Source organism: Glycine max, chromosome 5 (genome assembly GCF_000004515.6).
Source record: "Glycine max cultivar Williams 82 chromosome 5, Glycine_max_v4.0, whole genome shotgun sequence".
In the NCBI taxonomy this organism is placed as follows: Eukaryota; Viridiplantae; Streptophyta; class Magnoliopsida; order Fabales; family Fabaceae; genus Glycine; species Glycine max.
In genome coordinates this window covers 2,636,786-2,651,570 of record NC_038241.2, presented here as the reverse complement: position 1 = coordinate 2,651,570, position 14,785 = coordinate 2,636,786, and the positions used below count along the sequence as shown (strand labels likewise).

At 32.4% G+C, this 14,785-nt stretch overlaps 1 protein-coding gene across 2 annotated transcripts; it reads left to right on the top strand.

Moving 5' to 3' along the window:
• Positions 1 to 7,809: 7,809 nt before the first annotated feature.
• Positions 7,810 to 14,221, top strand: LOC100819324 (ATPase 11, plasma membrane-type). 2 transcript variants are annotated; one of them, XM_003524969.4, is made up of 22 exons: positions 7,810 to 7,978; positions 8,138 to 8,238; positions 8,362 to 8,481; positions 8,577 to 8,675; positions 8,768 to 8,905; positions 9,048 to 9,182; positions 9,304 to 9,483; positions 9,577 to 9,783; positions 9,860 to 9,979; positions 10,072 to 10,191; positions 10,345 to 10,467; positions 10,557 to 10,661; positions 10,752 to 10,896; positions 11,399 to 11,563; positions 11,698 to 11,936; positions 12,132 to 12,164; positions 12,284 to 12,365; positions 12,470 to 12,630; positions 12,863 to 13,048; positions 13,128 to 13,310; positions 13,400 to 13,575; positions 13,884 to 14,221. In XM_003524969.4, the coding sequence occupies exons 2-22, from the start codon at positions 8,185 to 8,187 to the stop codon at positions 13,978 to 13,980; spliced, it is 2,868 nt and encodes a 955-aa protein (XP_003525017.1). In that variant the 5' UTR covers positions 7,810 to 7,978; positions 8,138 to 8,184; the 3' UTR covers positions 13,981 to 14,221. The 2 variants fall into 2 exon arrangements, with proteins under 2 accessions (XP_003525017.1, XP_025984418.1); XM_026128633.2 differs by having other exon boundaries at positions 7,819 to 7,978; positions 9,304 to 9,783.
• Positions 14,222 to 14,785: the final 564 nt, after the last annotated feature.

Genomic DNA, 14,785 nt, shown 5'->3' with positions numbered 1-14,785 from the left:
TCACTCTGTTTCAAAGTATAAGTGATTTTAGAAAAAATTAGACTAATTTAAATTAATTTTAAGAATTAGCTTTAAATTAAACTTATTTATAAGTAATTTTGAATTAGTTTTAAATTAATTTTAAGAATTAGACTAATTTTAAATAGATTTTCTAACTGTTTTTTTCAAAAAAAAAATTACTTAGTTGAAAATTAGTTCCGAACCAATTTTATAAAAAAAATAGTTTTATAAAACAATGCAGTTGTTTTTAAAATCAATTTGAATAAAAAGCGGTGGGTTACCATCAGGTTGGGTCAAAACAGCTACATCCCTAGTGGTTGATATGCCATATGCACGGGGATAGAGATCAAACATTAGAATGAATTATTTAAAAGATATGCAAAAAGAAAGCGTCACTGTCACTGACTCTCCTAACTTTTAATTTTTTTATCCGTTTTTGATACCGCATGTTCAATTCAATCCACAAGCTGTCTTTTCCTGACTTCAAAGGAATCCTATCTTACACTGCAAAATGGACAAAAATTTCCCAAGAAAACAATTTTCTTCTTACTTTCTTATTGCTTTTTGGTATCTTTTCAATACTTATATGTTTCATGTTTGTTTTTTATTTTTCATATATATATAATAGATATTATAAAATGATAGGAAGAAAAAGATAGATAGAAAGATAAATATTAATGAGATGTTTTTAATAAAGATATGTCTATAAATTATTACTCTTTTTATATAGAAATAATTATATTAATCACGTTAAAGGTTTTGTAAAATTATATAAATATTTCTTACTTTTTTAACACTTATAAAAACCTTCCTTTGAGGGGGCTTGCATTGATGTTTTCAAATAATTAGGTTGTGTTTGTTTCCAATGATGAAAATAATACTCAGAAGATAAAGAATGAGTGTTGTTGGTTTGGTAGCAATGATAAAAGTGAAAAATAAGTTTAAAAATATGGAGTCCATTTGTATTATTTTTTATTTATTTATATTCATCTTTTTATATCTCTTTATCTCTTTTTTATTTTTCTTCCACCGAATAGTTTTATTTATAATTTTATTTTTCATTTATTTCTATATTTATTTATTTTTATTTTCATCTACTTTATTTTTCTCTTCTATACCAAATACAACCTTAAGAGAATTAGTGTAATATACAAAGAGGTGTCAATGCATATTTCCATAAATTAAAAGAGATTAATGTAGGAATAAGAAAAAATAGGAAGTGTTCGTTTAATTTCATCAAATTTCAGGAATAATGAATGTAATTTATTTTTTTTATAAAAATAAGTCACTAAGTCTTAACTTTTTTTTTTTTTTATTAAAAGATGAGGCCTAAGTCTTAGGGGAGGAAATAGGTCACACAATTTGTCCCTACTAACAGGCCTGCGAGAGTCTTGATGTGGCTTGTATAGTATAAAGGCTAAATTTAGGCTTTTAAAAAGTTTTTTTAATTAAAAATGTCAAATTTTAAGTTTTAAAAAAACTTATAAGATCTGACAGATTGATCTATTTATATAATAAATTAATAATATATAATATTACTTATATATTATATAAAACTACATCACCTTTTCACCAATATTTTATTTTATATTAATAGATATTACTTGTAATTAAGTTTTATACACGGTCTTTTGTATATTCTGTGTTTGGATTTAACTATTAATAATTATACATTTATAAAAAAAAGTAAATTTGAATTATTTAATAGTGGCTTGCTGCTTACTGAAATTTTCTTTTTTCTTTAATATTATTGGTCTTTAGAAAACATGGAATAAATTAGGTGATGAATCCGTTGACCTATAAATCTATATAGACTTGTTTATAGACTTTTATATAAAACAAATAAATAAATTTTCAAATCAAATCAGACTTTTAAATCGATCATACTAAAGCTTAAAAAAAAAATTATAATAGATAAATTGACCAAGCTCATGCTTAATAATTATAATATAGATCAGACTTATTCCATGAAAGTCTAAGTTGATGAGACCTTTTCCCACCCCTAGTAAGCCTCTCCACACAAACTAGATTAATACCCACGAGGGTAAAGAACAAAAGTTACACTGCCAATAAAGGAATCTTGACAAAAGGAGCAAAATGAAAAATACAAAAATCACTGGCCACAACCCATTCTTTGCCAACTTATTTGCAACCTGGTTAGCTTCCCACCAAATATGCTTCAGATGGACAACACGAAAACGTTTCATCCCGGTGCAAATGTCTTCAATCAAGTTAAAACAAGGATGAGTGCGAAGATAAACACCACACAAACAAGAGACACTGATAGCAGAGAGTCACTTTCAATAAAAATAGCATTGAAACCTTTCTCATGGGCAACATTCAGGTTGAGGAAGATGGCCCAAAGCTCAGCTTGAACCGCTGAACAGTCACCCAGATTCTTTGCAAAGGCCTTTTTGAACTGCCCCATGTAATCACGAAACACTCTCCCACAAGCCACTTTGTTATGTTATTGATCAACAGCTCCATCAACATTAAGCTTTAGAGCTCCTTATTTAGGAGGATGCCATGAAATAAGTATCATCTCTTACTGAACAACACGGTGAGTATGTAAAGTAGAGCACTCATAAGCACTCTCCTTCTAGACCTGGGCTAGATGACTAACAGTGAAGACAACCTTGTCCACATTAGGTAGAATATTCCGGAAAATGAAGTCATTTCGAGCTCTCCAAACACCATCAATTGTTAGGGAAAAAAGGACACTCCAATCTGATTTAGCCACAGAAGACTGGTTGAGATTAGAAATCACCCAATCATTCACTGGATCATTCCAAAATGAAGGGGGAGTCTGATTATTTATAATCCTTTGCCAAGCTGAAACAACAGAAGTACACTTTCTAAGCACATGCAATAACGATTCCGCTCGCGTAGTACAAATAGGGCAAACATCATCCAAACTGATATGGTGATGCTTCTTAAAAACGTTAGTTGGAAGCACACGACGAGCCACTTTCCAAAGCAAGAAACACAACCTCTCTTGACCTTTCCAACACCAAATCTTCTTAAAAAGGTTGGATGAGTTAATTACCAAATCCTGGTTAATAAAAAACTTGCAAGCTAGAGACATTTTAAAACTACCATCAGGTGATTCCTTCCAGCTAATCTCATCCTCCCCTCGACTCCCAAAGGGAGGGCATAAGCCTTGAATCTACTCAACAATATCCTGAGACAAAAACTGGGATATGTGTCTCAAATCCCACTGACCATTCCCATCCACCAAAAAAGTAACACACATATCATTTGTCAGATGTTGTTGATTATGAGGAATAACCTCAACTAGAGGACCCTGATTAGGAACCCAGTTGTCCTTCCACACCTTAATAGTCCAACCATCACCTATTATCCATACCAAATTTGACGAAACATCTTTCCAGGAATGACAAATTCCTCGCCATAATTTAGTCCCTGGCTTATCAACATTCATTCTAGGAACAAGTTCCTCCCAACACCAGTACTTTATTTGCTTGAATAACTCGAATCCACAGATGATTTCTCTATTGACATAGCCGCCACCCCAACTTCATAAAACTAGCATGATTGGCAAATTTTATCCCAGCTTCTTATGCACAGGCCACCAACTTCTTTAGGAACACAAATTTTATCCCAGCTAACAAGATGGATATGCTTTTGATGATCTGAAGTGTCCCCCCAAATCAATTCCCTACATCTTCGGTCAATATCATCACAAATTGATTTTGGCAACATAGTTGTTTGCATCACATAGCTAGGTAGCGCTTGCAAAACGGACTTAGAAGGGTAACCCGGCTAGCTAGAGATAAATTACATGCCTTCCAATTACTTAGGCATTGATTCAGTTTATCAATGATAAACTGATAGTTGTTCGTAAACTTCCTTTTATGAATGAGAGGATCACATAGATACTTTCCCAGATCAGATGTACATTGAAATCCAAATGCATCAGCATTTGATTTCAAGTTTGCCAATGAACAATATTCTAGTTTTATCCATACTCAGTGAGTCTTAACCCGACCTTAGTATTTTTGCATAGGTATTTTTAGATTTATTTTTATTATTATATTATAGAATACAAAATTAATGTAATATTTAAAATCGGTATAATTTGTTAATTTAACTTGCGTAAAATTAACATTTTTAGTTAACTTGATTCTTAACATTACTAAATTAGTTAATTTAATTCAAGAATTTGATGAAAAAATTAGTTTAATATTAAATATGAAATTGATTGATACAGTTAAACTTAATGATTAAATTACTTTTAAAAGTAATGTCATGGGTGGTGAAGAGGGTTGTACTTCAGGTCGGAGCTAGCCTCATCTTGGCTATTTGTGATTTGCTTAGATTGGATTGGATTTGGAGAGTGATGATTTCTCACACTTATCGCGAGACAAATAAGTGTGCTGATGCGTTAGCTAATAGAGCGTGTCATATGAAGGAGGAGTTTTTTTTATGGCCAGTTATTGTTTTTTTTATTCTATTAGAGCTGTGTCTCTGCGTATAATTCAATTATGGTGTTCTTGTTTTTGGGCTTTTAGTCCCGTTGATTAAAAAAAAAATATATCAAACGTAATATACATAAAGGCAAGAGATGTGAATGCATTAATTTGTTCAACTAAATAATCTCTTGATCACGCACTAAACGGCTTAAGGCGACATCTATCCCAAAGAGGGTTATTATTACTTTTTATACATAAAAGTGTGAATTCACTCCCTATTATGTGATGTTGTTATTATTCCCTCGTCTGTACTATTTGTATCAACTCAATGTATTTGTCCCACAAAAAATTCCCTATCTGAATAGAAAAAAGAGAAATCAGATAAATTGTGATGATGAAAAAACTATCCAAAAAGTTTATACAACAAAAAAGAAAATCATAGAAGGAAAAATAAGAGAGAGAACATGACTTTAGGTAGTAAGTGCATGCATGTGCGGCTGCTGGCACAGACTTAATGGCTAATGGTCCAGCCTCCCACCTTCTCTTCTGCGCCGCACCGCGCCACACATGGCATAACACATCCATTTCCGTCATACTTTATTTTAGAAAAAGGCTATTTACTGGAACAATACAAATTTATACCTTTTTGGAAAAACTTCAAGTAATATAAATTGCTTACGATAGAATTAAGTTTGGATCTCTTAAATACAATGCTAGGTTTAGGTTCTATAGATAAAAAAAATGTAATTATAAATGAAAAAAATGTAATTAAAATGAAGTAATTAGTTAGATTTTCTATTAAAAATCAGTTATAGGAAAAACTAATAAATATATATATTTTTTTAATTTTTGCATTAAATTTACTTAATTATTCCCACCCCTTACCTCCCTCACACCGCCCCCAAGTCTTTACAGCATTATTAGCTTTCCCTTATCTTATTGTATCAATTTTGCTTCTCTATTTAATTTTTTTTTTCTGCAATATACGTCAACTGGAATTTAATTTTTTCTGCTATATACGTCAACTGGAATTTGATGAACAATATTTGACTTCTAACAATGTATCATTCAAGAAAGATGCTAATAAGCACAAATAAAAGAACGGAAAGCGCTTAATAATTACTTTTTGAAATTAACATTCTTTTTAATATGTTTTATCATTATAACATTGGTATGAAATATTTATCAGTGATAACTAATTTTCAAAAAATTTGATTGATAATCTTTAGTGTGATTTTTCTTCCCAATCACATTTTGTCCATTTATAGAGTTTGAGACTTACTTAAAAATCAAACACATAACCACTTATACCATCGACTTATTATTACTTTCTTTTTAATATTTTTTCAAATATTTGCATGGAATTCTTACAATAAATAACTTAAGAAGATATAAATTTATGTGGTGATATATTACTAAGGGGAGAGGCTAATGTATGTAAAATTCAGGAAGATTACAAGGACGACCTCAAGCTCTGCTTCTCGGAGAAGAAGAAGAAAATGATGATGATGATAGCATCAATGGAAGCCACTCTTCATTTTTTTTTTTGGAGAAGTGTGGGGGAAAAGGGTAGGTAAGAGAAGAGAATATTTAAGTAAATTCAATTAAAAATAGAAAAAGGAGGTATATTAAATAATTATGAAAAATATATTTAACAATTGTCAAAATAATTGATAATTAAACAGCCATACATCAATAATAATTTTTGTTAGACTAATTATAATTTTTTCATAATGTATTTTTATTATTTTTTTGCTTATTAAGTACAAATATACTAAATACTTTTATGTTTTAAAGACATTAAGGATATTTTTTTATTAAATATTAAGAAGGTTAATTAAAAATATTATGAAAAATATAGCACTGTTTTTTAAATTAACAGAGAAGAAGTAACGTTCGTTCTCGATTAAGAGGTGTTCTTTTGATTAGGAAAAGATACGTTAATTTAATTAAAATGTAAAGTATAAAATTTAAAGAAGAAAGATTATTATCCTTTAACAAAATCATATACCTTTTTTTATTAATTTTATAATGGAAAAAATCTCTTAATATAAATATATTATTAAAGGAGCATTAACCGAAAAGATCAGTAGAAAATTTAAATATATTCCCTGTTTTGAAAAAAATAAAAAAATTGAAATAATTTTCTTTCACAAACTAAAATCAGTTCATGCATAAATTCAAACTAAATTTTTAGGAAAGTATAAATCATTTATATTTTAAAAAAATAATTTTATCTTATATTTATATATAAACTAATTTAAACGTATAAAAGAAATTTGTTTTATTAGTTTTTTTATAAATATGATTTATAAACTTTCAACAAGCATCTTTAGTATCACCGTTAATAAACAGAGAAGATGGCCCTTTCGAGGTCCAATAAAATAAAAGAGGTTAATTTTAATACATTGGTCAATATAAGATTTTCAGATAACTGATTGTGAAGAAATAATTCTAAATATAATTTCAAAAGAATTGTTATAAAAATTATTAATTTAAATATATCACTATTTCAAATTCATTCAAATACCATAAAAAGTAATTTAATTAATTAAAATATAAAAATAAAAAAAATAAATATATATTAAATCGATGATGGAATGAAAATTATGAATTTTTTAAAATGTAAAGATTAAAATTATGAAGAAAATAAAGGGACTATAATTGTAAATCAAGAATGAAAGAAATACCAAAATTATAATTTAAATTATTTTATATTAAACAAAAATTTAATATTTTTTTATACTTTTACTATTAAAAATTCAATTTAATAATGACATATGGACATTAAATTAAAATTTTAAAACGCATATTTAGTGAAAAGTATTTATTATTAGAAGTAACATATACAAATTACTATCATTTAAGCAAATAATTTACTAACATAAATATAAAAATATAACTTTTACACCTAACAAATCATAGGTTTAAATCTGTCCTGGCCCAAGCCATTATCTCCTTCCCTAAATTTTCATATATATAAAACACAATTTTGGTATATGTTTTGTCATTTTATTTTATATTTTATCTTGTATTATTGACATTTTCAATTGAGAAATGTTATTTATATAACAATTAACAAATCGTACAAAATTTTATCAAGAAAAAAGTAGTAGATGTAATAAATGAAGTAAAAAATTATGTGATGTAGAGATGGAGACATAAAATTGTTGTAAGAGATTATGGTATTTCCAATTTAACTTCAGACAGCTTATAACATGCGGATAGATAAAGTACGGTTATGTCCATATTCTTTTTTTGTTGATAAGTTGCTTATGTCCATAATAAAACGTGAAATTATGACAACTTTATATTTTTGAAAAAATCAAATCAAATTTAAGGATAAAAAGGGCCTGAGAAATAATAAGGATAAGCAAAGATAAATAAAGATGTGACTGTTACTGAGCAAGTGGCTCTAAGTATGTATATGTATCTACTTACTATAACATGATGGCTTCCTTCACAATCCATAGGAGTTTGTGTTTGTGCTTTTCTGTACTGTGTTGAAGAGTAGTAGTAGAAGTGGTTCGATCCCCAACAGTTAGGTTGTCTACTACTCCTACCCATAACCATACCATACCATACGCCCCTTTCTACTTTGCACACTTTTTTTTTTCTATTTACTTGTACTTAGTGCCAACTCTTTCGGTTGGTGCACTTCATCCACGCACGCTAACTCTCTAATTTCTGAACGGTTTTTGTAGTGTGAGAGCAAAGTTGGTAGCTCTAGAGAGACACAGAGAAGAAGAAGATGGGGGACAAGTCCCAAGTTTTGGAGGCCGTGTTGAAGGAAACTGTTGATTTGGTAACATTAAACATAGATAGATCTGAATCACTTCATCCTTATGTTGTTCCTTGTTATGTCTTCTTCTTTTTTTTTTTAAACTAACGGGTCTTTTTCTTTTAATGAATATGTGAATGAATGCAGGAGAACATACCCATTGAGGAGGTTCTTGAGAATCTGAGATGTGGCAGAGAAGGGCTCAGCAGTGAAGCTGCTGAGGAGAGGCTTACCATTTTTGGTCACAACAAGCTTGAAGAGAAGAAAGTACTACTCTATCTTGTTTTTTTTACTCATTGATTAAATCCCACTTGAAAAAAATTGAATTTTTATGATGAACAATCTTCTGTGGTGTTGTGCAGGAGAGCAAATTTTTGAAGTTCTTGGGATTTATGTGGAATCCTCTGTCATGGGTTATGGAGGCTGCTGCTATAATGGCTATTGCGCTTGCAAATGGAGGGGTGAGTACACTTAGTTCTCGAAAGTTTATATTGACAATGAAGGTGAGTTTGTAGGTTGATTATGTGGACTTGTTTCTTATAAATTTGTGCAGGGGAAGGCTCCTGATTGGCAAGACTTTGTGGGTATCATTACCTTGCTTCTCATCAATTCAACTATCAGTTTCATTGAGGAGAACAATGCTGGTAATGCCGCAGCAGCTCTCATGGCTCGGCTCGCTCCAAAAGCAAAGGTATCAAACTCAGTCTTTCTTTTTTGTTCTATCTCAGTACTGTGTGGATTCCTTATTCTTGTTGGTGCAGTTTGCATTTGGAAGGAATCTTTTCTTTCTTTTTCCCTTTATAGTTTCATTTCTCATGAGTGTGTTTGTGAAGGTTCTTCGAGATGGTAGGTGGAATGAGCAAGATGCGGCGATCCTGGTTCCCGGTGACATAATCAGCATCAAACTTGGAGATATTATTCCTGCAGATGCTCGGCTTCTTGAAGGGGATCCTTTGAAAATTGATCAAGTGGGTTATTTGTTTATTTATTTATTTTTATATATCTATCATATAATATTTGCTCTTTGAATCCTCCACATGTCTAATTGGTCAATTGTCCTCTTTTTCCTTGGTACTTCGTACTTTTCAGTCTGCCCTTACCGGTGAGTCACTGCCAGTGACAAAGGGTCCTGGTGATGGAGTATATTCTGGTTCTACCTGCAAACAAGGAGAGATTGAAGCTGTGGTCATTGCTACTGGTGTTCATACCTTCTTTGGGAAAGCTGCTCATCTTGTGGATACTACCAATCAAGTGGGACACTTTCAAAAGGTAACTCCCCCGCCCCCCCCGCAGTTTTATTGTTATTCATACTTCAGAATTTCGGATTTCATTTTTGTTGTATTTTTTTGCCGTCTTTTTCAGGTCTTGACTGCAATTGGGAACTTCTGCATATGTTCAATTGCATTAGGGATGGTTGTTGAAATTATTGTTATGTATCCCATCCAAGATCGGCCCTATCGTCCTGGAATTGATAACTTGCTTGTACTTCTCATTGGAGGAATTCCAATTGCCATGCCCACAGTTTTGTCTGTGACCATGGCCATTGGTTCTCACAGGCTATCTCAGCAGGTCAGTTAGGTTCTTTTGGTTGAGAGCACCTTGGATTTGGGTGGACATATAAGAACTAATGGTTCTAATTCTGCAGGGGGCTATCACAAAGAGGATGACAGCCATTGAAGAGATGGCAGGCATGGATGTGCTTTGCAGTGATAAAACTGGGACTCTGACATTAAATAAGCTTACTGTTGACAAAAATCTTGTTGAGGTTGGATGCTGAATTGCTGAATGGTGTTGTTGGCTTGTTTTCTTTGTGTTTTATATGCACTTGTTCTAATATATTTTTTTTTAACCGTTAAGGTTTTTGCAAAAGGAGTGGATCCAGATACTGTTATTTTGATGGCGGCCCGAGCTTCAAGGCTTGAGAATCAAGATGCAATTGATACAGCCATAGTTGGGATGTTGGCTGATCCAAAGGAGGTTAGTCATAGTCATAGATTTATTGTTCGCTGGTATTCTTCTTGAAGCATATTTTTTAGCATCAAGCCAGCAACTATAATCTGCACATTTATATACATTTTTCTAAATTAAAGTTGATCTAGCTTTTTTCTTTTTAACTTACTGCTACTGAAGGCACGTGCTGGCATACAAGAAGTGCATTTTCTTCCTTTCAATCCTACTGATAAGCGGACGGCATTGACTTATCTTGATCAAGATGGCAAAATGCATAGAGTAAGCAAAGGTGCACCAGAACAGGTAATTTGACAACATCATTGGCATAATTTTATGTTAATATTTGGTCTTGTGTATTGTCATTGTGATGTGATTTATATCATTATTGTTAGATCCTGAATCTTGCACACAATAAGGCAGACATTGAACGTAGAGTTCATTCAGTGATAGACAAGTTTGCAGAGCGTGGTTTACGATCTCTTGCTGTAGCATACCAAGTAATTAATTTATTGCTCAATCAATTGGTGCATTTGTATGCCTATGCTTTAAGCTGGAAATGTTAATTGAGGCAGCTCCATTTTATACAGGAAGTTCCAGATGGAAGGAAAGAGAGTGCTGGAGGCCCGTGGCAATTTATTGGCCTTTTGTCTCTCTTTGACCCACCTAGGCATGATAGTGCAGAAACAATACGGAGGGCACTAAACCTTGGAGTCAATGTCAAAATGATTACAGGTTTATTACATAAGATAGTGAACACCTTTCCTTTGCTTGTATTATGATAATGAAATCATTGCTCTTATAGTTAATGACTTTAATAAGGATTATAAGTAAGCGGTTGCATTATATAAGCAACTGATGTGATTGGAGTCCTGTGAATGTTGGTAGTTCACTAGTCCCGTGGCATCTGATTAATGTTGTTTGTTATTCTGGGATTTAGCAAATGTTAATATGTTATTCACCAAACTTGTTTTACTTATGATGGAATTTAAGTTTACAAATTTGTACTGGTTGATGAAGGCTTTTGCTTTAGATGGGTTGACAACTTCACAATTTCAGTATCATTGTCGTAATGTACTGAAATTTATGTGATCCATGGTATCATTGGAAATTAACTTGTGCATTTAGAGTTAAGGATTTGTTTTTCAGAATGACCAACGATATAATGCATGTTTTAAATTGTCAACTCCATATCCTCCTGCCAATATTCGATTATGTATCTTACTTTTTTTATCAGGGGATCAGCTAGCTATAGGAAAGGAAACAGGTCGTCGCTTGGGAATGGGTACCAACATGTATCCTTCATCAGCTTTACTTGGGCAGGACAAGGATGAATCCATTGTTGCCTTGCCAATTGATGAACTAATAGAAAAGGCTGATGGATTTGCTGGTGTATTTCCTGGTATACTTCGGTGTTGTAATTGCAATTTATTGTTTTGCTTATTGTTTGACATGTAATAGATGGAATAACTAACTGTAGTAATTTTGTATCGTATGATTTTTTTCTGATGTATGTTGGTTTATATATTTGGTCAGAGCACAAGTATGAGATAGTGAAACGCTTGCAAGCTAGGAAACATATTTGTGGAATGACTGGGGATGGAGTGAACGATGCACCTGCCCTCAAGAAGGCAGACATTGGTATAGCTGTTGCTGATGCTACTGATGCAGCCCGGAGTGCATCTGATATTGTTCTAACAGAACCTGGACTTAGTGTTATTATTAGTGCTGTTTTGACAAGCCGAGCCATCTTCCAGAGAATGAAAAATTATACAGTAAGCTAATGAATTATTGTTAACATCTTCTCAACAATTTTTTCCCACTTAATCATCTTTATCGTTGTTACTTCAGCTGTTATGATACTCCATACGATACATTAGTTTTTGGGAAATTTTTGTTTTGTCCTGGCGATCTCCACTTGGGATGAGTGTTTATTTTCATTTGACTAATAAATTTCCTCTTTCATGCAGATTTATGCAGTATCAATTACAATTCGTATTGTGGTAAGTGAATTGTTTTGCAACTCTGGATTTATTTTCTGCCTGACATGGTATTTTGGACATTGTAATTATTAGATGGGCCTAATTTTTTGCTGTGTTCTACATGTTTGACATGCTTATAGCTTGGTTTTATGTTGCTGGCTCTCATTTGGAAGTTTGACTTTCCACCCTTTATGGTGCTTATTATCGCTATCCTAAATGATGGTTCGTTGTTTCTTCTGTGTCATTGTTTCCTCATGCTTGTATTATGCAGCATGCTTCCATGTGATCCTGAGCTTATTGGTGGCTAATATTCTTTGGCATTTTAGGTACTATTATGACAATTTCAAAAGATCGTGTAAAACCATCACCTCTGCCAGATAGCTGGAAGCTAGCAGAGATATTTACTACTGGAGTTGTGCTTGGAAGTTACTTGGCAATGATGACAGTTATATTCTTTTGGGCGGCATACAAAACAAACTTTTTCCCGGTATATCTTTTGTGTCTTCTAACCCTAATCTGAATTTATTGTGACATCTGTGCATGTTCATCCCTTGATGGCAGCAATGCAAGGAGACCCATTACTGTTCTGATCTAATGTTTCTTATTTATGTGAAATGTGAATCAATACCAATTTATTCCTTTCATGGATTCTGTTTTTGACTTTTGATTTCTTTGGATGCCCCATTGATTTATCTTGTTCTTCTCTGTTATGTTTTCAGCGAGTGTTTGGAGTCCCAAGTCTTGAAAAAACTGCTCATGATGATTACCGGAAACTTGCCTCTGCAATCTATCTTCAAGTGAGCACTATTAGTCAGGCTCTTATATTTGTAACTCGATCTCGAGGTTGGTCTTATGTTGAGCGTCCTGGTTTATTGCTGGTGTTTGCTTTTGTTGTTGCTCAACTGGTAAGCTGCATAACCTTTTAATTCTGCTGTTTTTTCCCCTTCATTACATCAAGTTTGACGATGAAATTTTTGTGTGCAGATTGCCACTTTGATTGCAGTATATGCCAATTGGAGCTTTGCTGCAATTGAAGGAATCGGTTGGGGTTGGGCTGGTGTTATATGGTTATATAACATCATATTCTACATCCCACTTGATATCGTTAAATTTTTAATTCGCTATGCTCTTAGCGGTAGGGCTTGGGACCTTGTCATTGAGCAAAGGGTGAGTAGAGCTTGTTTTCTTGAGTTGATTTATTCAAGGTTGGTTTTAGTTTTTGCTCTATGCTTATTATGGATTTCATTGTGTTGTAGATTGCATTCACAAGGCAAAAGGACTTTGGAAAGGAACAACGTGAACTTCAATGGGCACATGCACAAAGAACATTACATGGATTACAACCAGCTGACACCAAGTTCAATGAGCGTACACATGTCAGTGAACTCAATCAAATGGCCGAAGAAGCTAAAAGGAGAGCTGAAATTGCAAGGTAATTGTTTTTGTTTCATAAGGAATTAAGGTGGGATAAACATCAAAACATTGCATTAATGATTTCAAGCGCATAAATATATTTCAATAAATTTGTAAGTTTGCAAGTTTGATATTAGCTGCAAAAGATAAAAATGTTTTGGAGAGTACGGAACAACAAAAAACTACTACTACTAATTCTCCTAGGGAATGAGATCAGACACATGACATCATTGTGTCTTTCATGAGGGTAACATACATATATTTCATTAATAGTTAAATTAAGTTGGTTCCTAAGTTATTTATTTATTTTCTAATAATTGTGTGCAGGTTGAGAGAACTTCATACACTAAAAGGTCACGTAGAATCAGTTGTGAGATTGAAGGGGCTTGACATAGACACAATTCAGCAAGCATACACACTCTAAAGATGCTTAATATATTTGCATACTTATACTGTAAAGAGTTACATTCTAATGTTGCTGAAGAACCATATAATGTAATGATCACACACGTTCTGTCCTTTTTACTCTGCCGTCTGTTTCGAGCACTTAAAGGAGTGCTTTTTTGAGGTCAATTTATGTCATCTTGTTTCTTGTTATCACTCTACCTGTCACGCATTCTCCACAATTTCATGATGCCATGAATGAAGAGAAATTCACCCTTGTATCCTACGCTTCTGAACTCATTTTCTATCTATGTACCTCCTCAATTTCTTTCATCTTTGGAAATTAATTATAAAGTTCCATGTGAAGAGGCAGAAGAGCGTGAAGTTATCCACTTATCCGTAATTTGCGTTTGGTTTGTTTATAAGCATAGATGTTACGGAGATAAATACCTTATTAAGAAGAGTGAATGTGGATATTCCGTGCTGAGGAGAGTATTCTAACAATAAAGTGAGTTGTTGTAACATTTGATGAAAATAGAGGTGTCAATGTGAGTTGCGGCTCTTTAACTAATTGGGCCTAATTCGGCTCACTAGTGGATTGGGTTAGTAAAAAATGTGCTCATGTTTTTGTGGGTTAAAATGAGTTTCTTCACTTAACTGTGGATCAAGTGAGTACAAAGTTTGCTAACTTTTTATTATTATTTTAATTACTTAATTAAAACTTTTTTTTAAATGAGGTTATTAAAATCGTACTTAGTTTCTAAATGATTTATAATATTTAGATTTGTTGGTAGTAATATTTTATTCTTTTTTTTTCTTCATTATATATGTATGTGTGTGTATTA